The sequence below is a fragment of the Triplophysa dalaica genome, chromosome 12 (assembly GCF_015846415.1).
Source record: "Triplophysa dalaica isolate WHDGS20190420 chromosome 12, ASM1584641v1, whole genome shotgun sequence".
In the NCBI taxonomy this organism is placed as follows: domain Eukaryota; kingdom Metazoa; phylum Chordata; class Actinopteri; order Cypriniformes; family Nemacheilidae; genus Triplophysa; species Triplophysa dalaica.
The window spans coordinates 8,081,233-8,107,882 of NC_079553.1; the positions used below are offsets into that span (position 1 = coordinate 8,081,233).

Here is a 26,650-nt window from a genome sequence, read left to right on the forward strand (position 1 = left end):
TTAATATCTCAAGCAACACCAAGGAACGTAAATGTAAAGACATGAGCAAGGTTTGTTTGAATCAGTTATCAAAAAACCAATACATGTCATAATATTTTTACCTGTTTCAGAAATATGTACAGTAAATCTAAAAAGTAAAAAAAATTTGAAATGAAAATCATAATATAGATATTGACAGTGCTTATTTTTAACGTTTAAGAGTCCAAACTGTTAAAATAATAAACGCGTTTTTACAGAATTGCTGAGACTAAAATATTTCTGGAGCTTTAACTATTTTTGGGATAGTGACATTTGTGTCTAGGTCATAAATTACAGCAGATGAATCATTTAGGACGGGGTGCTGAACTATCACGTCCCTTAAACTTTAATGTGACAAGCACCAGTACATATAACTAACCTTAAGAATCAAACATATCCATTTACCCAAAAGCTCTTATTTCAATGTTCTCCGAGTCTTCAGAGCTTGTTTATATACACAAATTTCACAATACATCCTCACACAACAATGAACTCATGTGAGTGATCATTTTTTAAGAAAATTGTGACCCTGCCAGCGAAAACCATGTTGAAGTTTCAATATCTAATTATGATTTGTTTGATTTCAAACATTAACTTTCCTATGATTTCAATCTTTTGACATGTCCTTACTCGGTCAATATTCAAGATTTCAAGGTTATGTTTTCACAAAATGTTCTTTCCATTTTATTAATTGATTTAATGTAGAAAACACTAAATCACCCCAAAAATGACTTTAGCTGGGTTTTCAAGCAGGGTGACAATAAAGTATGAAGTGTATACGCATACACGCCCACACGCATACACACAAATACACGAGGCAATTTAATCAAACAATGGAAATGAATTAAACAAAACAAAACAGAGTGTGTGGCTTGTTTCCAGATTTCTCAGATTACCATCTAAAGCAGTGCGCTCTCCCTTTTTCATCATTATACCGAGCCTCAAACATCACATTTACGCTTCTTATATAACATTCTTTTTGCTTGTTTTTGGTATAACGTTTTAAATGTGCTGGGGTGGGAAATGGATAAGGATGGATGAAGGGAGGAGGAGTGTGAGGTATGATAGGAGGAGGGACAGGTACTGTAGGTATATAAGATGCCGGCCATTGCCTTCTCTCTTCACCAGCAATTATCTGTCCCCGAGGAACAGAACAGCAGCAACCATCTAACAGCAAGGTAAGGGGATGGAGAGGATGGATGAATGGAAAGAATTTGAAAGGATGAACTGAAGGGTAGAGTGCAGAATTTTTCTTAAACTTAGACATGTTCATGGTATTACCTGTATCTCGTGCTGTACTTTAAATGTCATTTCCTTTGTTGATGCTGGTTAGTCCTCTGGTTAGTCCTTTTCTACACAAAAACAGCATTCAGATTGAAATGGCCTACGTCGAACACTGTTTGAACCTTTGACTTCAGAGGAGAAAACCTTTAATCTAAATGCAAGTTTTGTGTGACACATCTCTTTACATCATCTGAGGTGCTGTTGTTTTTGCCATGTGCGCACAGTACAGTAGTAAATGCTAATCAATCATCAAATGTGCTTATTCAGGCATAGCTCCAACCCTGAGCAGTATTTGTCCTCATATTCATTGCTCGGTATACATCGGATCAGCTTAGGTTCTGAGTGTTTCCAGATTCACATTTACTCTTTAGTTTACGGTTTGCTGTATGTTATGCAGAGAACGTATAACTCCTCCTTCTGTAATCAGTCTTTATTTTTACTTGTGTTTAAAAGAAAACAAGCTTGCCTCATGCTATAAAAACTTTAACATAAGGCCAAAAAGACCAAGAAAATAACATCTTTTTTGCATTTTGGAGCATTTAAAAGGAACACGAAATATAGCCAACCTTAACAACATTTGTTCACCAGAATGGACGCCATGAAGTCAGAGAACGCCTCCACTCTGGAGAACGCCATGCAGCTGATGATCCAGACATTCCACAAGTACTCTGGGAATGAAGGAGACAAATACACTCTTAGCAGAGTGGAACTCAAGGAGATGCTGACGCAGGAGCTGGGCAGCTACCTTGGGGTAAGTTGGTGAACGATTAACTGCTACTTTTAATATTATTTCTCTGTTTCTGAATGAATTTTACACGAATCCCCTCACAGAACGCACAGGATAAAGATGCAGTAGAGAAAGTTATGGGGGACCTGGATTCAAACAATGATGGGGAGGTGGACTTCACAGAGTTCATCATCCTTGTGGGAGCCCTCACCGTCGCCTGCAACGACTTCTTCCTTGAGTACCACGATAAAGATGAAAAGAAGGATGAAAAAAAGTAGAGCTGAACAACATAAGCCAATATATGAGCAGTGAGGGATGCTGTGGGAATATACAGTATGTGTGTACAGTCTTGCTTGCTGCCGACGTTCTTTACGTCATCTTTGCTTAGAACGAATCTTTGGGTACACTAAATGTTAAACCGGGTACATCACCCCTGAAACAATCTGCATCCATGAAAGCATATGAAACGAGATTTAATTCGATGACTGTTGAATATGTGAATAATGTTTCAGCCTTTGTTTTTTTTTAAATGTTGGAGTAAAGTAAGCTTTCCATATTACAATAAACAAGCACAACAGAAAAAGCCATGCCTGTTGTTGTGTATTTGTCTATAAAACTTTGTCTAAAACACACTTGGCTCGTTTCACTGTACAGTTGCTAAGAAGTGCCCTTGAATTGTTATTCTTTAGTGACACATTGTCCGTTAGAGGGCAGTATTGAAACATCAATCAACATTGCACCACAAGAAGCGAAAGGCATTGTTTTTGCAGATACTAGTTAATGGAAATGCTTTTTAATTCATCCTGAATTCTTCCTACTTGAGCTCTATTTTTGTCACCAAGAAGGCAGGACCACGCAAAAGTTTATGTAACAAATCAAAGGTCATATTAATATTATATGCATGAAAGTGCATTTGCTTTCTCCAAACTACACGCCACATAAAGTTGTCTCGAAGAGCTTTCATAAAGGAAGATGCCAAGCCGACTTGAAATAAGACATGAATTTATTATGCTGTCAGGAGGTGGCAATGTCAATGAATGTGACTTTATAGACTGGTAAACAAATCTCTGGGCAGAGGAACAGCACAAGCCAACGTTAAAGTGTTACTGCCATTTTGTTTCATTTAAAGGGATAGTTCACCCAAAACTAAAACATATGTCGTTAGCCTACTCACCGAACTCATCCAAATCTGCATTTTTTCTGTGATGAACACAGAGAATAATATTTTGAAGATTGCTTGGGTGAACTATCCCTTTAAGGATAAATATAATTGAAACTTTGCATTTTGTCTATGAAATACAAAAATATTTAGTGTTGCAAAGACCAAGAATAATGGACCACAAAGAGATGGTATGATAAATTTCTAATCTTTATTAGACAGAATATATGGGATGTTAGGTTAGCAAAGGGAGGGAAGTAAGGGTAAAAGACGGGTACCAGATTGCAAAGGTACATCTATAAGATGTCTGCTAGAGATCTGGAAAACATCTGCTGTTTAAAAACATCTACAAAACATCTTAGAAAGAACTGTTGTACATCCATTCTCAATCATACACATCTTACAGACGTCTTCTAGGGGTCTATATGACATCTGACAGCAGACGTCTCAGAGATGTATAGGGCAGATGAACAAACAGCATCTACCAGATGTCTTCCAGATGAATATCCAGACATCAAATAGATGTCTGCCAGATGTACGTGTGCTATCAGGGGTATTTCAGTGGTTTGACACAGAATCAATATGATGTCACAGTTCTGTATTATTGCAATAATGCATTGTGGCGTTGCATAACATATTTCTTCCGTGTCATTTTCTCTGACTAAGTAAAAGAGACTTCAGTACTTGGATATAAAATGCTTCCTCTCTCTCTCACACAGACAGGATGCTTTAATGAATAAAGAGACCCTGTTTGGACCCTTGTGTTGCTGATGTCAGTGATTGAACACAAAGGGCACAGTGAGTCATTGGAGAACGCCTGCCATTTGGAGCCCAAACAAAGACCAAGTAATACACGTTCACCATGACTCGCGTTTTATGCTGTTAGGTCTTAAAAAGATAATGGTTAGGATACATTAATGTAATAAAGCACCGGGACAATGCAGTTCTGTGGTTTGTAATAGGGCTTTCTGCTGATCAGTGCTGGTGAGAGAAGGCATGATGAATACATACAGTAAACTCATGGCGTACCTAACAAAGCACAGGCTGTGAATATGCGAGGTCATTTGTAGTGCTAAGGAAATGTGGCTCAGTAAATCATTTTAATCCGTGGGTGAAGGTGTTCGTATAATCTGCTCTCTGAAAGATTGTTTTGGAAATGGCTCCCTTAATGAACTACTGTATACGAGTATGAGGATAGAGAAATCCATTCGGAAATCTTTACGGCCAAAAAGTGGTGAATGGGTGCAAACTGAAAGAATGTGTAAATCCAAATTAGCTGATGTTGATGGCAATTTTATTGCTTCACTTTGTTATCATGTTATGAAATATCAGCAGATAAATGACTGTGCAGATTTACTGTACCATTTTTGACCTTCGTTTTATAATTCCAAAAGAATGACATAAGCGATCGACAAAATCTGTGTTAAAAAATAGAAAGTCCTTTCTTTCATGTACAGTTTTTTTATATGCAGTAATTCAGTAGAGGCTCAGAAGAAGTGGCAGAAAAAAACAGTAAATAGAAAGTGTGAAAGATTTTGGAGATACAAATACAAGGTCTAGAGTGGGATTTATAGCGGCTGTCTTTCCCTCTCATGTAGTTTAAAGGCGGGGTGTCCGATTTCCGAATGACTCTTGTTTAGACAAAGTCGGGCTGAGTACCAAAACAACCTTGTAGCCAACAGCAGTAAGATGCACAGTGCACAGAATGGGATTAGTCGAGCCAAGCGCTGACGAAAGCGAAAGATGGGGTGTGTCTGCTTTGGTGATATGAACATTAACAACGGCTATGAGAAATCGGACATCCCGCCTTTAAAACCTGTATGACTTGAGTTTTTTTTTTGTCTTAAAGGTCTGTAGTGGGATTTATAGCGGCCACTAGCGGTGAGTTTGAGAATTGCAACCAATTGGCAAATGAGCCCTACCTTTCGAAACCCGACGGTTGCCAACACAGTACAAAAAGATGTCTTCAGCTGAGACAGCACGCGTTTTCTCATGTTGACGCAGGGAAGAGATCATGCGGGCATTAGAAATACTTTATAAAGAGCGATGTCTTATTTATTACATTAAATAAAGGGTCTATGGGTTTTAAGTATAAAAAGAAGGATAAAAGTCAGGCAGGAGCTAGGACCTGCGTTAATATTATAAAGACATTCCAGCAGAGACGTGTTAGGACCCGTGGTAACGTTACTAAGGCTTTTAGAAGAGATCTCAGATATCTATGGGGATACTTTCCAGCAGAGAGACGTTTGACAGAAAGATTGTCTAAAGATCACCCCCGAGGAGGTTGCTATGATTCAGATCAGTATGCGTAACAATGGTTTTTCTGTTATGTTGTTTTTGTTAATGAAAATATTTGCGTCATTGACTATCTGAAACCAGTTTGCTGCTTGAATACTCCTGATGTCTTTGCTTATTTTATTTTATTCCATTCCATTCCATTTTCTACCGCTTATCCGAACTACCTCGGGTCACGGGGAGCCTGCGCCTATCTCAGGAGTCATCGGGCATCAAGGCAGGATACACCCTGGATGGAGTGCCAACCCATCGCAGGGCACTTATTTTATTCATTTGCATTATTATTTGCGTGGTCTAAGCTATGATAAAGCTAAGCATTTCATGCTTGCATTGCACGGCACGTTTGAGGGCATAGCTAGCTAAAAGTAAATAGCAAGGCTGTAAAACGCATTTGATCTGACAGCAAGATTTCTTGTAGCTCAGTGGTAAGAGCATTGCGTTAACAACGTGGGTTCGATCCCAGGGGATTGCAAATACCTATGTAAAATGTATAGGATAAAGCAATGTAAGTCGCTTTGGATAAAAGCGTCTGCCAAATGCCTAAATGTAAATGTAAGATAGCAGTTAGGAGTAAGTTAGTAGATGTTTCCCCCCTTTGTAAAGTCAGGGACAATCGAACTACATAAGTAAGGGTAGAGGGAGAGGAAACACGCTTTGTAGATCTGTTTTTCCGTTTAGGATAAGTGTACAAAACATGGCAGCGCAACATGGCGAATTCAATGTATGTAGGCCCGCTCTGTATGCAGATAGATAAAAGTAGCTTCTTCTAAGCTAAAGTAATACAAACAAGACGGTTCATTACGTAAGGTCATTATACACCTCTGAAGAAATTGTTTAGTATATTATATTGCATTTCTGTCAATAGATCCTCCTACAAATCCCACATTGCTCTTTGAGTTTTGTGTGCATACAAGTTAATTGGGGGCAATTACGTTTGCATACCAACGTTATTTAAAATATTTTCGCTGTGAGAAGAAAGTCATAAAGGTTTGGAATAACATGACAGTGAATAAATGATAAAATCATTTTTGGATGAACTATCCCTTTAAGTTTGAAATAGATGTGGTTTGGTGAAGTACATCGTCCTCTTGAACTTGGCCTATATTCTGGAATACAGTTCTGGTACACTCGTATGCACTCACAATTAGGGTTGGTAATCGAAATCGATTGGGAATCGGAATCGAAAGGCAAGGAATCGGATCGGAATTGAAATCAGATACTTGAAATTTTAATTGGTCTTATCATTTTCTGTGTGCCTATTTTCAGAAATGTGCATGTGTTAATTTACCATCGTTTCATTATATAAACTCCAGTTTAACCATGATGTAGTTATGCTATGGTAATACAAATTATAATAAATCAGACCAAACATAGTTGCTATGTGTATATATATACAAAATGGTGCTCATTTTTGCAAACCTGTAAATAAGCAACTAAATGACCATACAGGTTGTTATCTAAATGTTTTCAACTTTGGAATTGAAACTGGGTCTCGATAAGAATCGGAACCAATATGCAGAATTGGAATGGAAATCGATAAAATTCAAACGATACCCATCCCTACTCACAATTACATGTGACAATGCACACACAACTGCACACAGCATAGGCCTGTTGCAGTGTACAAAGAGCTTCAATTACAGCAATGAGAGAGGGATGATGGGAAGAGGAGAGTCTAAAAAGAAGCAGGCGATAATAGGAGAGAAGGGCATGAAACGGAGAAGGGAAGATTACATTTTATAGGAGGCTTAACATCATTGCAATACTGCTCGGATTCAATTTGTTTCTTAAATCTGAGAAACTGGACACACAAACAGTTGAAGAATTTAAACATAACCTTTCATGTCTGTTTGGTCTTTTAGTTTCTCCCTTTTTGCCTGGAGGATTTCTGAGATGCTTTTAGACTCAGCTGTGTATGTATGAGCCATTCTGCCTTTCCGCTCGGGGACCTCTGAAATGTCTCCAACAGAGACTCCCATCTGATTATAAATCAAAACCCCTCAGACACCTGCCATATTTAACCTGGCCCACAAGCTCAATCTTTTGCTCTTATCCTGGATCCTCTTTCTTAATGCTGTGTGTTGTATTAATACAATGCATTGGTTTATTATATTAATAATACAGTACTGCATGAAAATATGAAATGTATTAAAACAAAAAACTAAAATATGAAAGAAATGCTAAAGAACAGGTATTTAAATGCATTGTTTTCTTGCGTGAGCAGGTCACAAACGGAAGTCACGTGTAACTTGAGGAAGCAGAAAACTCATTGTGGAGTTTGTGGCCGGTGCATGGCTTTCAAATAGCAGAGTGGTGATTGGCTGCAGAGCAGAGTACACAGTGTCTCCTCCCTCTCCCATTGGTTTGCGTGGCTTTTACCTAAAAGGAGGGGATGGTGGACTGGATGTCCTGCATGAGAATACTGGACCAAATCCCCACTGTGTGTTTGTGTTATATTCCAAACGAGGTTGGTATAAACCTAATATTAGTCCAGAGTGACACGTTGACATGTTACAGTTCCCCTCCTCTTGGGCAGACCACCCATTTTCCCTTCGCCCTCCTGTTGCAGCTGATGGTGGGTAGCGTCTGTTGGTGAATACTCAGCCAGGTGTGTGGGTGATAGTTTTAACTGTGTAGTTTTGGAACAGAGGTTGAAGGAACATTCCGACCGTGCCAAAGACACACACAAACACGAAGATCCAAAGGAACAGCCGATCAATCACCATAGCGACGTACTTCCAGTCCTCGCTCACCTGTAAGATAGAAAGAGAAGCTAAAAAGGAGTCCGAACAGGGATGACTTATTGGGAAAAAATCAGGGTGTTACTGACAAATGTTAAACCAACATTATTGCATCATACATATTTACTAATGAATTCCATTTCCAGATGAATTCCAGAGTTTTTTTTTTATTTCTGTAAATTTAGATTGATATCCATCCTCACAAACTGTCAAAACTACTTAGTATGCCTGTTGTTTTACCTTCTTGTTAATTCTTAAAATTTAAACTATAAATCAAATGAAGTTCATAACAGAAAAAAAACATCAAAGAGGGATGAGAAGAGAAAAGGGAAATGTCAAAAAAGAGGCAGACCGGACACAGATGAGTCAGATATGAAATGTTTGGGTGAGGTAAAAAAAGAAACAAGAGTGAGAGGTTGAGTTGACATGAGATTGGAAACTGGGAGGGATTGAGTGGGTGTGAGTGAGAAAAAGAGAGAGAAAGGATGAGAGAACAGGGTGAGGGAGAAGGTTAATGCGAACAGAGACTTCATTCCACCACAGTGCTCTGATGAGGTGAGACACAGGGGACTTGAACCGTAACCACGGCAAAGCCTGCGAGGGAGTTGGCATGGAGATGCCTTGTTACCATGGGGATGAGACTGTGTGCAGGTCAAGATGATTGACAGAATTACTGAGCGCTGTTAATTTTATCCAAGGTTGCTCTTTAAGGACAAATCATCTGGATTTAGTAATACTGATGAGATTAAAAATATATTACATAATATCATGAATATAATGCTAGAAAAATAAAAAAATGTCTGCACTTTATCGGAATCGATCCACATCTTTACTTTTTAATAGCGTAGCATACTGTAGGATTCATATTTTGAAAGTGACCTACTCACATGATAAAATATAAATATGGATTGTTATATTTATAAATGTTTTTAAGAAAAAGGCTTTCATTGTATGTTTATAGAGAACATCACAACATACAGTTTCTATATTTTGTAATATGTATTTTTTTTTCTGCAATAACCTTTGCCTCTATTGGCAACTTTGTTTAAAATATAAAATTGTAATTTTTATGACTGTTTTAATGTATTTAACCAAACTATTTAAAATGTACAGTTTTAATACAATTATTTTCTAAATTATTTCTCAGTATAAAATGTAGTGGGACTTATTGATGATGCACAAGCAAAACAAATTGAATGTATTTATGACTGATTCACACCAAAATTTGCTTTGAGCATGTGTTTCATGTACCTAGACCAGTGGGCATACTGTACAGTGCTTAAAATCAGATCGACTGGACTGTAAAGAAATAGATCCCTTGGCTTTAAAAATGCACAAATCTTAAAAAAATCACCTCTAGGATCATCCAGGACGACTGCTACTCTCATACGTGACTGATATTTAGACAGTGTTTGACAGAATGGGACTGCAAGCCATGTAAACGCCAACAGTGAGTGTAGTGCTGATGGGTGGCTGTGCTTTGGCTAAAGACCATATTTTTTAATGCTTTAGGGCTGCCTGTCAAAGCCTCCACATTAGCGATTACTAAACCACAAATGTGGAGCTCTATATTGATCTGAGCGTGTCTGCTTGAACGTGAAAGTAAACGAGAATGTGAAGGTTTTGAGATGGGGTTTAGAGCTCACTGCTGTTTTAATATAAACTGTAGACAGTATTGCAGGGGATTGCAAATACCTATGTAAAATGTATAGGATAAAGCAATGTAAGTCACTTTGGATAAAAGCGTCTGCCAAATGTAAATGTAAATTTATGTTAAAGCGAAAGTTAACCTAAAGATAACAATTCTGCCATCATTTATTCACCCTCATGTCATTCACAACCTGTATGACTCTTTCTCCTGCAGAACACAAAGGAAGATATTTTGAGAGATGTCTCAGTGGGTTTGTGTACATACTCTAACCATTAGGCAGTCGGTTGCCGGTTCGATTCTCAGGACTGGCGGGTAACGACTGAGGTGGCCTAGATCAAGGCAGCTTACCAAGCTTACTTGCTCCCTGGGCGCTGCAGTGATAGCTGCCCACTGCTCCGGGTCTACGTGAGTTCACGACTTGCTGTGTGTGATACTACTCATTGGATAGGTTAAATGCAGAGTTCAAATTTCGTGTATGAGTCACCATATCTGACAAATGGTCAACATTCACTTTCACTTTTTTTCAATGGAAGTCAATGGGGGCCCACATTGTTTGGTTACCAACATTCCATAAAATATCTTCTTCTGTGTTATACAGAAGAAGCAGGTTTGGAATAATATGAGGATGACTGAGGTTTTGCATAACATACATTCTAAATCTTATTTGTTTTATAGGTAAACAATGGAAAAACTCAACAAATTGGAACAAAATGAGCATGCGCAATGTTTTCATTTCTGGCTGAACGGTCCCTTTAAATCAATCAATAATCACTACTATCATAGTGCATGTTAAAACACTCCTATAGACATTAGTACACCTCCAGTGAGTGTAGATATATGAAAATGGGTGACTCACACTACGGTCATCATCCTCACTCTTCATGTGGTTTGCAATGAAGCGGACTCCATCCACAGCATCCTCGAACCCTGGGCAGGCCTGGGCCAGCAGGGCCTGTGTGAGGACAGTAGGTGGCTGCTGTTTCCCTCGAGGCACAGCAGAGCTCTGCAATGGATTGGAACCTCCTTCCCTGGCCTCTCTGCCCCCTTCCCTCAACCCGTTTAGTCCATCCGTCGACCCCCCACTTCCCCCTCCACCCAACTCAGCCCCAAACTGTTTCACTGAGGCTCGGTTCACGTAGCAAGTGCATGCCTCATTGTTTTCTTTACTGTTTGACGAAGAGCCAGCTAATCCCAACCCCGCCATAAGCCCTGCAGCCAAACCCCCTCGGCCTCCTTCCTGCTGTTCATTGGCATGGCGGCGCTGGCGCAGGCGTTGCCGCTCGCTGCTGTTGCACGGTTGCCGCATGAAGAGCAAAGCGGGGAGCTTGTTGAGGAACACAAGCTTCACCCACGGCGGCATGGTGTGTGTGGTGGGCGACCGGTGATGCACATTCAACACGCACACGCTCGTCACTATAGAAAAAGTCACGAGCACCATAGTGAACATCAGGTACTTCCCAACCAAAGGGACGTCCAGGGATGTAGGCGGCACGATTTTGGATATAAGAAGTAGGAACACAGTGAGAGCCAGGAGCACGGAAATACAAAGAGTCATCTTCTCCCCACAGTCCGACGGCAGGTAGAACACCAAAATGGCCAGCGAAGTGATTAGCACGCAAGGAATGATGAGGTTGATGGTGTAGAATAGGGGTTTGCGTCGGATGAGGAAGTCGTATGTTATATCTACATAGGTGGGGTCAGAGGGGTTCTCGTTCCGACGGCCCGGAAGGGCTATGATGTCCCATTCTCCGCTGGGTGTGAAATCGTCCATGCTAGCCACATCAGCACGGAGAACCAGGTCCACTTCCGTACGGTCGTATGTCCACGAGCGGAAGCTTAGCGTGCAGTTTTGTTGGTCGAATGGGAAGTGCTTCACCTCAATTTTACAGGCACTCTTATAGATGGCAGGTGGCAACCAGAAGACACTTCCATCATAGGAGACGACAGCGTTGGAATAGAAAGAGACCTCGTACATCCCATCGGCGCTGATGAGGAAGGAGACAGTGTGGTTATTGTACTTTCTAGGAATGTTTTAGGCGTGATACATCAACTATCTACAACAAAACCATTACTAAGCATTGCACTTGCATCACAAAGATCATGTGTACTTTTTATTTCGAAAACTGTATGTGTTTTGCTATAACTGTAGATTTGCTTATTTAAAAAGTAAACAAAAACTAAAGAAATCAAAATGTCCTTTTTTTAATAATAACAATTTTCTGTGGTATTTACCTAAAGTGGGGACATGTGCTGCCGATTAAGTTCAACGTTACTCTAACCAGAACACTATTTTATGGTATTAACTAAATTAAAAAAATGGTGGTGGTTTTAATATCTTTAGCTTTTGACAGACTCATCACAAATTACACAACATATTGTATCAACTTGAATCAACATCTTCCAGACTTGAGTCTGTAGAAGGTTTTTGAATAATGCATTAAGTCAAACACGGGAGAGCGACTGGTGTTAATTAGGTAGAATTTTAAACTTCCTCCACTCGGTGACATGACCTTTATAAAGGAGGAACATGCTTTATTTACAGTGAGGTCAGGTAACGTTACACAGGAACACAGCTAATGAAATAAGCACAGATGTCATCTACTCTCGGATGACAGGAAGATGGACAGGAGACGAGAGGGATGTGGCGATGGATATCAAGATCATATATGAAAGGAGAGAATTCAATAAGAAGCGAGATGATCTTTGAGACTTACTTGTTGTAAAGGACAACATCAGGTAACCAAATATGTTTGGAAGGAAGACGGACCTTCTTCATGCCATCGAACTCATCTGGGTTCCATGTAAGCCTGTAGTCCTGCCACTCCTGAGCACAACCAATCCGACAGAGATCACATGATACAGTCACCAACAAGAACAAACCATAAATCTTTCCCTTTATAAAACCATCACTTTGTGCTGACGTGTAAGCAATCATCATATGTGTTAAGATTACACTCATCTATCACATAGCTGCTTTCAGTGAAGTACCAATGTGTTTAGTGTACAGTATATATTACGTCAATGTCACATTTCATTACTGATGAAAAATGTTTTAATAAACTAGATTACCAAAAGTAATAATTACTTTAGGCCAATAAGTGCTGTCAGATAATATAGAAAGCATAAAACAGCAGTTAGAAAGCATAATGATTGTCTTACAGTAATGCACACAAAAAGACTGATGAATGTTCATTACCAAATGAAAGATGGCAATTCAACACACTTCCTATTGGGTTTTGACCAGACATTGACCACAGTAACATTGTAACATTGTACATTGTAGTCCGATACACAAACCACACACAAACAGATACAGACTCGGACATGAAAAAACAGACATACAACAATTATTTTATAGGTAACCTGCACTGACAGCACCAATAACTCCTGCCAAGTGGCATTTATGGTTATAGTGACCATGAGCACATGATTTAGAGAGAGTGAGACAGGAAGATGTATGCTGTATAAAGTGTGCATGTGAGTGCATGTGTGTGATAGAGAGAATTGTCTCTTAGAGATGTTTTGTGTCATTTTGACATACTTTTCTATTCTATTCTCATATTTCTATTATGAGAGAGTTGAGCAGTAAAGATACGGTATGATTTAACTCAATGCCATCTGGGGTCATATAGGCCAAGAGCATTCTCACACCCAAAGTCTACACTTGCTTTGATGACATCTGTGTATGTGTGTCCCAAATGTCCCCACAAACAAAGTAACTTTTGAGCTTGTGGGGATATTTTGGGTCCCTATGAAGAAAACAGCTTATAAATTAAACAAAATGATGTTTATTTGAAATGCAGAAAGGTTTGTAAGAAGGTTAAGAGAAGGGTGAGGGTAAGAGGGGATAGAAAAACTGTTCATACAGCAAAAATAATCTTAAGTGCTCATTGAACATGGAAACCCAAAGATAATCATATTTTGGAGTCACCTAACTATATTTTGAAGACAAATTTGTAACAAAACGTGAGCAAAACCTGACAAATCCAAGCAAATCCTACCTAAATAGGTTTTATCAAGCGACTAGTTTTTTTATTGCAAAAAGTTCTTTAAAGTTTTAGTTTAGGGTTAGTGTGTGTGTGTGTTTGGGAAAAAAGTAAAATTATGTAAGCACAGACAAACCTGTGTAAGCCAGACGTTAGTGGTCATGATCTGCTCTCTCTCGTGCTGTCCACACAAAAACACACAGAGAAACAGAGAAATTAAAATACATTTATTAATAAATACAAATCATTTCTCCAAATGCATAGAAATCAATATTGTTGCATAATGATATCTTAAAAATAACACATCATAGTTCCTCATTTGACTATTCAAAATATCTTGTTTCCCAATGAAAGCTACAGTATTGGGCATATGAGCGTTAAGGTTTTATGGGTCATGGACATTACAAGCCGAGCCAAGCAGCCCCCCAGAGATAAATTACACCTGAATAACGCCGCTTTCCTCCAGCTTTAAACCCAGGTAAGTAAGCTGTTGATTTACAATCCATTACTGCCATAAAGGAAGCATATAATAGGCTGACAGCTGAAGGGTGAGCATAGAATGATAAATGGTCAGATAGCCATGGGTAATTTTCTGCACCTGTGGGAACAGAGATGGCAATTTCCTGTTGTCCATCTCTGCATCCTACAGTGTATGTACCCGCAAAGTGCACAAAAACATGCTAATCCACAGGCTGGACAATGACCACACAGCCTAACAGCTCTAAATTAAAGCTGAGTAGTTTTACTGAGGTAAGATGCATAATGCCACAATGAAGACTGAAAAGGATGGTTGGAATTATAATGTTACAAAATGTACAAAATGTGAAGAAAAAATTCACACAATCACACGTTGTCACAAAAAAAGAATATGTGAATAACTAAATTTTGACAGAAACATCACATAGAACCTTATAATTCCACGATAACATCACTAATAGCTTGGTGTCAGTTTGATTATGTGAAGTACAGTTTAGCGAAACCAACAATACAACAATACATTTCATTTTCTGAAGATATTTAATGTCACTAAATGTATTAAGAACACACATGAAAAGGCATAATCCAGACGTAAATCGTTATTATTAAGGATTTATGCTTTGAAATACAGACGAAAAGTTGGTTTTCTTATGCACGAAGGGACTTGGCAGATTATTGCTGAACAAACAAATCACTATAATATTAGTTATGAGGAAGTTTCTTTGGACAAATTACTTTTTCTACATAATTTATGAGTATAAGAGGCATAGACCTTTCCAGGAATATGTAGTTCGACATGAATAAATTAGAATTTAATATGCATTCACTGTACGTGTCCTTTGGTATGACAGCAAAAATGTTGACAATATAACATCTTATGTTAAAACTATTTATCATATAAAATAGCATTATCTTCATTGTTTTCTTTTTCAAAACATTAACTATCACAACATTGGACACATGTGATGTTTATTTGTCAACTACCCATAAACATAAATACTGTAGGCTTTACGGTACAGTGTCAACATTATAAAGCAAGTGAACCTATGCTTACCACACTGATGAGCTGGGCCAATGAGACCATGAGGTGCACTGTCACCAATTCTGAGCCATTGGTTGCCGGTCTGATCAGTTTATTGTAGTGTGCCGGATTAAGAAGATGTTCGACCAGTCTCTCTTCTGTATCTGCTCCATGACTGTCTGCAGGTGAGAAAATACGTTTTAGAAAAACATCTCACATTTCTAAAATATTGCGTTGCACACTTTTTCTAGGGGGCGCAGCTTAAGCACACAAAAATAAAATTCATAAAAAACTGTTTTCAGTTTTCACCAAATTCAAAGATAGGGCACTTTTAGAGACAGCAGGAAGAGTACATATTTGTACTGTGCCAATAAGTACATATTGTGAGTGAATGCAAAATTTTCCGAAATCATTCTACAAATTTAAACTCATTCTTAATTTTACTAATGCAAACAAATCGATTTATATTTCCAAAAAGTAATAATAATTTTAACATTTAACAAACCTCACACACCATAAAATCTCCCACCAAACCACTGATCACAAAATATTAGTAACAGATGAGTGTTGATGATGCAGTTTAGTAAACAAGACGCAGTTTTGAGCCTTTGCCTGGAAAGCCAAACAAACATTTGCTTTGCTTTTGGGAGTAACAGTCTGACACCCATCAGTGCATGCTTAATAAACCCCTGTTTTCAATTGACTAATAGCTCCTACAAATCTGTGCTGTCGATGCTGTCCTGCTCATCAAATCATGTTAAAGCTGTTTTAATTTCAGCACATTAGTTTAAAAATGACACCAGATATTGCAATCCAATCAGCATTACTACATATTTAATAAACGCACGGAAGCTGACACGAGGGCTTTGAGTCCAAAGTTCAGTTGCATTTGCATGTAATGTAGCTACCTAAACAGAAAGTGGACAACAAGTGCTCTTATCATTTCCATTTGCTGGACCACAGAGTGGTTGTCCTAATGCAGCATATTGGAGTCGACTTTTCTCATCTTGTTTTCTTCTGTCTGAGGCAGAATCCTTTCAATGACACATGCATCCCTCTCTCTCTCCATTTCTGTCTCATTGGCCTGTCCTTGCTGTTCTTGTTGTGTTCACTGGACAGGAATGATGGCCTTACGGAAGAGATCGATGAAGATTCTAATAACACACCATAAACCCTACCTCGCTCTGTGCATCTCCACCTGCACGCTCCTTAGAATCTATCTTTATCTACTGTATACGCTGCACCCTTTCCTGCTCAGTTTAATGCTTAAAATCCATGACAATGTATTAATTGTGTTGTCTGATTTATAGTATATATATACTGTATTGTAAATATTAGAGGTCTTCAAGAAAGCCAAGGTTCAAGATTATTGTGTACAAGCGATTGTTGCATTTTAAGACACACGTGGTACATAAATATTAAGTAACATGCTTTGTTATGTTTGAAGACTTCTGCGTTAGCAAATAAATTGTTGTACAGTATGAACAAAGCATTCAGAGGTGCTGTGATGATTATAATTCCAAAAGGTCTAATACTCCTCAATCTTTCTCTCTCCTGTCCTCTCTGTTCCCTCCTCTCTCATCTATCCAAGCCTCTCTCTCCTCCTTTATACATTGTTGTGTGGTGTTGTGTTCATGCAGAAGGTATTTTAATAAATCAGCATGTTTTCTCTCTCTCTCCTTGATCTCCCACAGTATCTCTGTGCATGTTTGCAGTGCTATATAAAGACAATCAGTGGGATTGTGTCTTCAGTTTCTCTAGAAGGGCTTATAATGTTTCCCTGTGCTTTTCCCTCCATGTGGAATTTCTGTCACAAAAATACAGTAGAGGCAACAATTTTTCTCTCTTTAACTAACCGACTACTTGTACTTGTAAGTACAAAGGCTGGGGGAAACACTTTATTTAAAATATCAGTATAGTATTTCAAATATGTGCCCACATTACGATTGTTAGATAGTTCACCAATTTTTCTTTATTATGCCATCATTCACTCACCCTCATCCTTACAAATGAAGATATTCTGAAGAATGTTGGTAGCTGCACAATGGCGGTACCCATTCACTTCTATTGTTATAACACTTCAAATAATTTTCACTACTATGGTAGTCAATGGAGTCCAAAAACAAGCAATCTTCAAAATATCTTTCTCTGTGTTCATCAGAACAAAGAAATGTATACAGATTTGAATCAACTCGAAGATGAGTAAATGATGATAGTATTGTAGTTTTATTTTCTTTATGAATAATGTGTAAAGTAACAGTGAACGTGCTATTATTTTAAGTAAGTTATATTTTATTATGTTATTCTGATAGAGGTAAATCAAAAAAAGTTTTGTAATAGATCTGTTTTCATTTCATATTTTAAATATTCAATATTTCAACTCATTGTATTCTATAAGATCTCATGCACACAGTATATGCATGTGGAGAAAAGCACACCGTTACATTCTGCTGTGATACATAAGCCTTTGCATGGAGTGTTTACATGTTTGTGCTATAGTACACCCACATTCTCCATAGCACATGCTTTTAAAGAGAGAGAGAGACTTCAACTCAAAACAAACAAGACTGTGTTTTAGACAAATGCTTGGAGCTGATGGTATTGATCTGACCAAAAAATACAGTAAAGTACACTTGAAACAGTACAGGCTTCCAAATACAGACCAAACAAATTGCAGGCCAAAGAGAGCTATTATAATGCTTCTTGATACAAATTGTATCCAATCCACAAAGACACGTGGGAGAGTCTGCTAAGCTTGTTTGGCTAACATTGTTTTTTTTGTGTCAAGAATGTCGAGGAGACAGAACAAAGACAGCATATAAGAAAATGTTTTTTTTAATGAAAACAAATAATCAAAACACATGGGGGCTGTCATGACCCTGCCACAAGACTACATGTATGACAAGGTGAGGCAGAATCATGACATTTGGCAAGCTAATATTAAGCAAATCGAACCTGTGCAGTAGTTTGCCAGGCAGTTAGGAATTCAACATTTATCTGAAAGACTTGTTTGTGCTTTCCAATATGACAGCAATGTTCTGTCAAAAATGGAACAATATCTATAAGGACACAATTTGAATTTATTCTCAAAATGTGGGTCCAAAATATTTAATTTTGCTACATTCTGAAGCATTAATGAGTATTTATATTTCATTATTATGCTTCATATATTCTTGAATTGTTAATGGAATACACCATGAAGGCAAACATTTTTGGGGGCAAAATTGAAGAAATTGAATTCAACAGCTGGCACTCTCATTTTCTGTGGAAACCATGAGGCCTCCTAAAATCTTTTTATTTATTTATCAACAGCACTCTGAATCTCCTAAATCATTACACTTCACTATAACCTCCATACAGAAATGAACGCTAGTGTGTCTAGCTTATGTTGGCAGGGTTTACTGTTGGCTGATTTGTAATGGCAAGTCTGAGCTTGTTTGTGCCCATCTATAAGAAATATTGGATTGGGATATCTTGAAGATATCCCGTTAGGAAAGATTACGTTAAACATTTCAATTTAAAGGGATACAATTATTTTGCAGTGCAGTTGACTATTAATCTTTGTTGCAGGCACTGCAGTTTAATACATATTGATTGGGTAATAATGTGATGCAGTAGTTTCACTAATTTATATTTTAGTCATTGTATATTGGGTTAAAAATGACATGAATAATTCTACAAAAGTTACCCTGGAGGCATAATGGTGTGTTGTGGACAAATGTACGATACAATCTTGTACATTTCCGCCACACAGCTTTTTTGAGTTAGATCAGAGTTTTAAATTTTAAATCTAATTCTTTGTAATGGATCTTTAAGTGTACTTTCTGTCTGAGAGAGGCACCAGTGACATGTTGCATCTCATAAAATAAGCTACAGTATAAATATGTTCTTATATTAATGGCACTTGAACAAGAAGATGCCAAGCAGGTTTAAAAAGCTAGCTAGCGGTTATGCCTCACTGTCTCTCACTTTACTTTATTTCTCTCTCCCTTTGTCTCTTTCTCTTTCATGCTCTCTCTCTTTCAAACTGTGAGTATCATTTTCTGTCATGATCCTCCGTTGGGGGTTAACTGCTGGTTGTGCTACTGAGCGTACTCTTTATAAATCATGACAATGGTATTAACATCACTGCACTGTCATGTTCTCCCTCAAGTTTAAATCCAATCCAGAGAGAAAAACAGCAGGGTAAATACAGTAGGATTTTAAAGGAGTTTGGACTTGAGTTAAAAAATAGGCAGTCTTTTCCTAAATAGATCCTGAAGTAGTACAAAACAATTCCTCTTCCCCTTAAAAAGTAAGGTATTCAAATTCAGTGAAACTATTAGTAAGAAGAATGATATTTGGTTCCACAAAGGATCGTTCGGTCAAAGGTTTTTTAAAGAACCATCTCTTTCTTACATTTTATAGCCACAAAAAAAAACTTTTGTGAAATACATTATAAGGTTCTTTGGATGTTAACGGTGCTTTATGGAACCATTTAGACAAAAAAGTTCTTATGACATCACGAAGCACCTTTGTTTGTAAAAGTGTATTTAATCATGCACAAGTTATATTTTTGCTAATTTTGCTTTTCTTTTGCTAATCTTTGTTGTTAATCCACCAGACAGATCTTGATCTCAAATTCAAGCACAGTCAACACTACTTTCTGTGCGTGTCTTTTGGCTGAGCAATATACTGGCATTATTACATTAGAGATGAGCACAGAATGAACCATCTCGGTTATCAATATTCATAAGTCTCTTTGCTGAGTCATGGTTTTGCACATCTGCAAACATTTTTTTTTTACAATCATACCACAATAAACTATTTAAAGACACTGTACAAAATAGATTACGTTTTTAAAGCAATGGTATTTCACTGTTGAAACGATCTGATATGGTAGGAAGACAATCTTATCTCCTCCCTATCTAGATGTCTTAAGTGTTAAGCCAGCATGAATGACATAAAGTGTCTCAGCACATAAACAGTACCACGATCTAAAATTAAGGCCGTAAACACTGCCTCTCAAATGTCCTTGAGAGTCCTTTGAGAGTTTAACCAGAAGTAAGAGAGACTCTATGCAAGTGTGTGTGTGTGTGTGCACTGAGGTGTGAATGATAAATGCTAAAAATAGAACAGGAGGTGAACCTCCCATCCGCACCTGCAGTCGCTCAGTGCTCTTCGTTGACCTCTCAAATTGTGCGTCTCTTTCTGCATTTGTGGGAAAGAAAGCGAAGCACGCATGGGCACGTCTAAGTACATTGTAATTTGATTAGTAAGCAACCCCGCAGGTTTGAGATCTGTCTCTGTTTTGAAGCAACACACTCCACTTCACTTTCTCGACTCACATTGTGCCAGCAGTTCCACCATGTGTAGGCATCCAACATCCTTCGTTTATCTCATGAATCTCATCTTTGGTTCATGTAGCATATGCTGCGGTGCTGGGTGTGAGTGACTACAGCTTTAATGTAGGAGGTGGAGAGGTTTTGACCCTCTGTGTCTCCACCATCGATCAGATGCTGGGCCATAAGTCACTCCACAACAGGCTTTGTCTGTTTTTACTGCTCCCTCAAGGCCAAGTCCGTATTTAGTCCAAATCACTGCCAAATTTTCTCCTCCTTTATTAAAGAGTGGGTGAAAAGCAGGACATTTAGCGCAGCAGAGCCAGGACAGAGATGCTGACAGTAATTACGGTTAATGCCTGGGCAGAATGGATGAGGTGAGAGAGGAAATGAATATTGATCCACAGTATATTTTGGCTGGGTGGGTGTCTCAACCAAGGATGTCTATAATACATGAAGAAAGCTATCTGTTAGCATTCTTGCATCTCAGTGACTGTTCCCCGGCTACTGCAAGACCCTGTATGTGATTTGGAATCTGCCATTTTAGCAGATGGGAGCCAGGACTTCTTAAGATAATAACTGGAGAAGTTACTAAATGGCAAGTAACTAAAGGACCTGAAAAACAATTGCGCAAATGCGATGGAGAATATAAGATTTGGATAAAAGCTAAATCAATAAATGTAAAAAAAGGAAGTCTTCAAAAGCAACAGAATGCCATATATTCCATAAAAAGTTTTTTAATCAAGGAATCAGAATAGATTAATTTCTCTATTGATGTAGCACATGAACTCAAAGAATTATAAATTGCACAATTTTTCTCCCGGACATAATACAGGTCAGTGGTTCTGACTCTGTGGCACTAAATGGGTGAAAATCTCATTCTCTTTAAACTATGCTTCTTATGTGTGTGAAATTGTGCATTGATGTCAGAAGGTTGATTTTACAAGATGTGCATTCAATAATACAAGATCAGCAGATTCTGTAGCCATCTTTAAGAATCATCTCTTCCATCAACACCTCACCGATTAGTACTGACTTCTATTTCTTTTTTACTCTTTCCATCCTTAAGAAAAGAAATCTATAGCGTTGTATACTGTGGTGGGTTATATGAGACCCGTTTTTACAGCACTTATGCTTTTTGTTGTCCATATGTCGTTCCAATAATTGTATTGTTTACCTCGTTTGTAAGTCGCTATGGATAAAAGCGTGTGCTAAATGACAAAATGTAAATGTGTAATGATAATACAACCACAAAGTCTTTCAGATTAACTTCAGACCCTGATTTCAAAACCTGTCTCAAACATAATACATTTTAATTGTGAATGCAGACAGTACAATGTGGTTTGAACACATTTCTCAAAAACTTGACAGTCTCAAGTGATAGTTCACCCAAATATGAACATTCTGCCATCATTAACTCACCCTCTTGTCTTTTCAAACCTGTATGACTTTCTTTCTTCAAAATCAGATATTTTAGCGCTATTTATTGACTTGACTATTTAGTCTGGTGTCAATACATCTGAATGGCTACTACCGTTGTTTGTTTGGTTACCAACACTCTTCAAAATATACGTTTTTGTGTGTGTTCTATGAAAGAAAGAAGACATACAAGTTTGAAATGACGAGAGGTCGAGAATTTTTGGGGGGGTGAACGATCCCTTCTGTCAATTTCCCGATCTATCTATTTGCTGTAGTTATTCTATACAGACACAAAATTAAAATACTCTAATCAAGGAGGACTTCACAGTTGAAATATATACAGTGGGTTTACATAAAACCTCTGATAGATGGCTAAAGGTTTGGACAGGTACAGGATTCAAAGAGCTAAAGTAAAGAGTATAGAAAAAGGAATTTACAACATAAAATTGCAGATTAATACAGTAATTGTTAACTGTTGAGGTGTTCGTTTTCTGTACTGGCCATCTGTTTTCTATGCTGAAATTGACTTTACTCATAAATGACTTATAATAAATAAAGAACATAAAAAAATCAATATTTAATTTCCATGTATTTATGTATTTATTAACCAGCTGTGTCATATGCTGGATAAGACACAGTCAGCATGTCATTATTGCAAAATAAACCTGATAGGGTGTGAAGTTATCTTGTATCACCCTAAAGGGGTTTGCATTGTTATGATATCAAGATGACTGTACATTAAACCTTATATAATCGCTCACACACTGTACGCATGTCTGTTATTTATAAAAACTGCTTTGGTCTTTACGTTGAGCTCATTGAGAGATTTTCGTCAGTTCAAAAGAAGAACAGAGGCTTGAGGTCCTGATGGATGAGGGATAGTGAGCTTGGGCCCTACTCTGACCCCATAATAACTCCTTTCACATCTTAGGGACCCTTTCACAGGGGTCACTTGTTTTTTAAAACTCATTAGCTTGTAGTCAGAGTAAATTAACTGAATTAGTCTTCGGAGGTCTGACACATAGACAGGAGAACCTAAGCCTATTTCACCCAGCCCACAGTTTCTGTGTGTGTGTGTGTGTGTGTGTGTGTGTGTGTTCTTCTTAAAAAGATAGCTCACCCACAAATGAAAATGATATCCTTTTACTCACCATTTAGTCATTTCAAACCAGTATGACTTTCCTTTTTCTGCAGAATACAAAAGAAGATATTTTGAAGAATGTTGGTAACCGAACAACGACGGTATCCATTGACTTGCATTGGTTTTGTGTCCATACAATAGTCAATTTGTACCGTTGTTCAATTAACAGCATTCTTCAAAATTTCTTCTTTTGTGTTCTGTGGAAGAAGGAAAGTCATACAGGCTTAAAATGACAAGAGGGTACGGACATGATTTATTTACAGTTTTGGGTGAACTATCACTTGAACAAGCTCAGTGTGGTTAAGTTTTGTGAATGTCTTTAACAAGGATATAGTAACCGTTAAAACCATTAGTAATATTTTGTCATGCAGGTATTGTAAAATGTGCTTTATGTAGTAACTACCACATTATCACTCTTTTTTCTAAGTAAATGTATTATTTATTGACCAAATCAACTTGTCTTATTTAAAAGGTTTCCAGCTTTTTAAGGTTTCATAATTTGTGGAATACCATGGAAAACATTATGCCAGATTCATGCTTTTCTGTGTCCCCCACACCTCAAGTCACTCATCATCGCAGGTTTATGACCATCAAGCAACTATGAAACCTATGAGGTAGGTAATGAGGAGTGATAAAAATTAAATGCCATCTTCGTAAACAGGCTAGTCATAAGGGACTCTAAAAATCACAGTAATCTCTTCAGTCACCGTTTATTTGAAGATTGCGGCTCATTGCAATAATTATGAGCATTATCAATCGGGCTTATAAACACAAAACCATAAACGCAGCTCAGCATTTCTGCGCACAATGAGAAACAACCCAGCATATTTCACATTAACGCGCCTGTGCGCAGAAGAACTTAGAGGGCGCCTGGCAAAAATACGGACATAATGTATCCGGTTAATGTATCTCTTTCGCAAATGAAATGTTACGACATTAATGCCATAAACAGAGCGATTGTATAGATTCGTGGTCCGAGGCAGCTTAGCGCGCACTATTCTGTTACACCCCCCCCCCCCCCCAACATCTCTCCATACAGCAGAGATCTGATTCACCACATCATTTTCTTCCTCGCATTATCACTTACACCCGCCCAATAAAACCTGCATAATGGACAATTAAACATGATCGCGAATAACAGCCGCACGAAAGCAATGGGCAAATAACTTACTTTTCACAATGGCGAGGATGCAGAAGAGCGCCCACAGAGCCATCATCTCAACGGGGATAGGGACGCATCTGCCGCGCGTAAACCGCTCTCCCTTTTGCGCGCGTGTGGTCTTGCGTTTCAGTGCGTGACTTCGTCGAGGTGGACACGCGACTGTGGTGGTTACGGGATTTTTCTTCTCTCTTCTCGACGTTAGTCGGTACCTGCCATTGTCGCGTCAGCGGTTGCGCGTTGCTGGACCCGTGCTTTTCCCCTGTGAGGGAGTGGGCATGGCTTCACGACGAGCCAGGTGGATGAAAGACTGAAAAGAGCTGCGACGAGATCACAGCGAGAGTGAAGAGGGAGTGCGGGGGAGGGATGGAGGGATAGAGGCATACCTCAGATTTCCCATGCCTACATCCGGTTACATAGATTTTTTTCATAGGACACTTGGCATTTTCACAAGGTCATTTGTCAAACCTGAACACCTGCAGTGTGGCAGTACATTCAATCGTCTTTAAAAACGTGACTGCATTACATTGTTCATCTTCAATTACAAAATCGTTATGATTTCTTTTGTTTTAATTTCAGGGTGAAAATATTATTATGCCAAATATTGTACATACAATTTCGCTCTTATCCAAACAGCTGTATTAAATCACCCATATTCCAGCTGAGGAAGGTAAAGCTTTTAATCGGAATGTAGCCCCCTGCTTCTTTTCACTCCAGGGGAGCGGGTAGTCAGGTGAGAAGTTTAGAGGAGATAGGTATCGTTTTTTCACCAGTCAGCATTGCTTACATCACTGTATGACTGACTATCTCATATCAAAACTGCATTTGTCTGCTTGTCAGTCACTCACAGACCTTCAACCAGTGGCTCTGCAGTCGCTCTGTGTCAAAACTCAGTGCTCAGCGTTCCAGAAATAACCATCGCTTCCGGGAAGATGATGGGGTCTTCCAAGCTCTCCATGTCTTCTTAGACTCTGGCTCTGTCTAGCACTCAAACTGTTTACAGCTCTCTCTCTTTCCTTCCATTAAACATACGCTTACACCCTTTGGCTGAAATATCTATTTATGCATGTTCTCTTAGGGGCTTCCTATAGATGACCTCTGCTTTCCATTCTTAATGTCACTAGAGATTGGTGGGAGGATGCAGAAAAGGAGTGGAGAAAATAGAGTGGTGGATTCATAGAGAAAAAAGAGAGAGCAAGGAGGTGGACATAATGCAGGAAAGCAAAAGCTTGGTCACTGGTGACTCATTGGTTGACTGTTACGTAGGTGTTCATGTCCTATTCACACGCTAGTGTGCAGCTATGCTTATTCTCAAATATGAGTCAAAGAGAGATGAAGATACGTCATCAGAATAATATAGTACATTTTCTGACTTGCATGTGGAACAGACCTGAAGAGCAGAAGCAGTGAAAACAGATGAGAGCATTGTAAATAGAGATATGATGGAAAGAAAATGTGAACATATGTGGCAGTTCTCTAAAAGTTTAAACATTTAGATGATTCAGAGTTGGTTAGTTAGAAGATGACATCATTGATGTCTCAAACGGAACTTGATTGCTCCTTCTTTCATAACCTTCATCTTCTTCCTGCTTTTATTTTAGCTGTTCTTCTAAACTTCTGCTCCCTCTTCTACTTGTCTTCCCCTATAGTTTTTCTTATACAGCCTTCCTCTCCTTCCCTCTGTTGTTATCTGTCTTTTCCTGTGATGTCATATTCTATGTGGACCTGTGTGCTCTCTCTCTCTCTCTCTCTCTCTCTCTCTCTCTCTCTCTCTCTCTTCTCTTTAAGTCTCTGCAGAGCTGTGCTGTCAGGGAAACTTCAGTGTTCCAAGTGCGTGGAGTCTCTTTTTGAATTATTTAAAGACTGGGACCCCCCCGAGTGCTTATTCCCCTCCTTGCACACTCCTTCCTCTCTGACTCCCACCATTTGTTGGCGGTATTTCCTTCCGCTCTTTACAACCTGCGTGATTTTTCACACAATGACTGACTTCAACTGTCATGAAGAATTCTATTTTGTTATCGATTTGACCGACCAAAAAAATACACATTTTATTTTGTGGAAAGAGGTTTGAATCCTTCAGGAATGGATTTGATTGTTGGAAGTGAATATCGCACCAACACATTCATGAGGAGGGAAAGTTTCCTTTTTTACTAAAGTTTATGAGGGCACACGAGTTTAAAAAAGTACCACCTGCATGGATAAATGATTTATAATACACTCTATAATATGAAATAAGAATGGTCCGTTTTGA

At 38.4% G+C, this 26,650-nt stretch overlaps 2 protein-coding genes across 2 annotated transcripts; one reads left to right on the forward strand and one right to left on the reverse strand.

The window, feature by feature from the left end:
• Window positions 1-1,181: 1,181 nt before the first annotated feature.
• s100t (S100 calcium binding protein T) lies at window positions 1,182-2,588 on the forward strand. The gene is made up of 3 exons (XM_056762797.1): window positions 1,182-1,196; window positions 1,891-2,053; window positions 2,134-2,588. Exons 2-3 carry the CDS (start codon window positions 1,892-1,894, stop codon window positions 2,305-2,307), a joined length of 336 nt encoding a protein of 111 aa, XP_056618775.1. The 5' UTR covers window positions 1,182-1,196; window position 1,891; the 3' UTR covers window positions 2,308-2,588.
• Window positions 2,589-4,465: 1,877 nt separating this feature from the next.
• On the reverse strand, window positions 4,466-24,720 carry chrnb2 (cholinergic receptor, nicotinic, beta 2). Its single transcript, XM_056762849.1, has 6 exons — window positions 24,412-24,720; window positions 15,393-15,538; window positions 13,998-14,042; window positions 12,590-12,699; window positions 10,732-11,860; window positions 4,466-8,236 (listed from the first exon to the last, which is right to left on the reverse strand). Exons 1-6 carry the CDS (start codon window positions 24,455-24,457, stop codon window positions 8,084-8,086), a joined length of 1,629 nt encoding a protein of 542 aa, XP_056618827.1. The 5' UTR covers window positions 24,458-24,720; the 3' UTR covers window positions 4,466-8,083.
• Window positions 24,721-26,650: the final 1,930 nt, after the last annotated feature.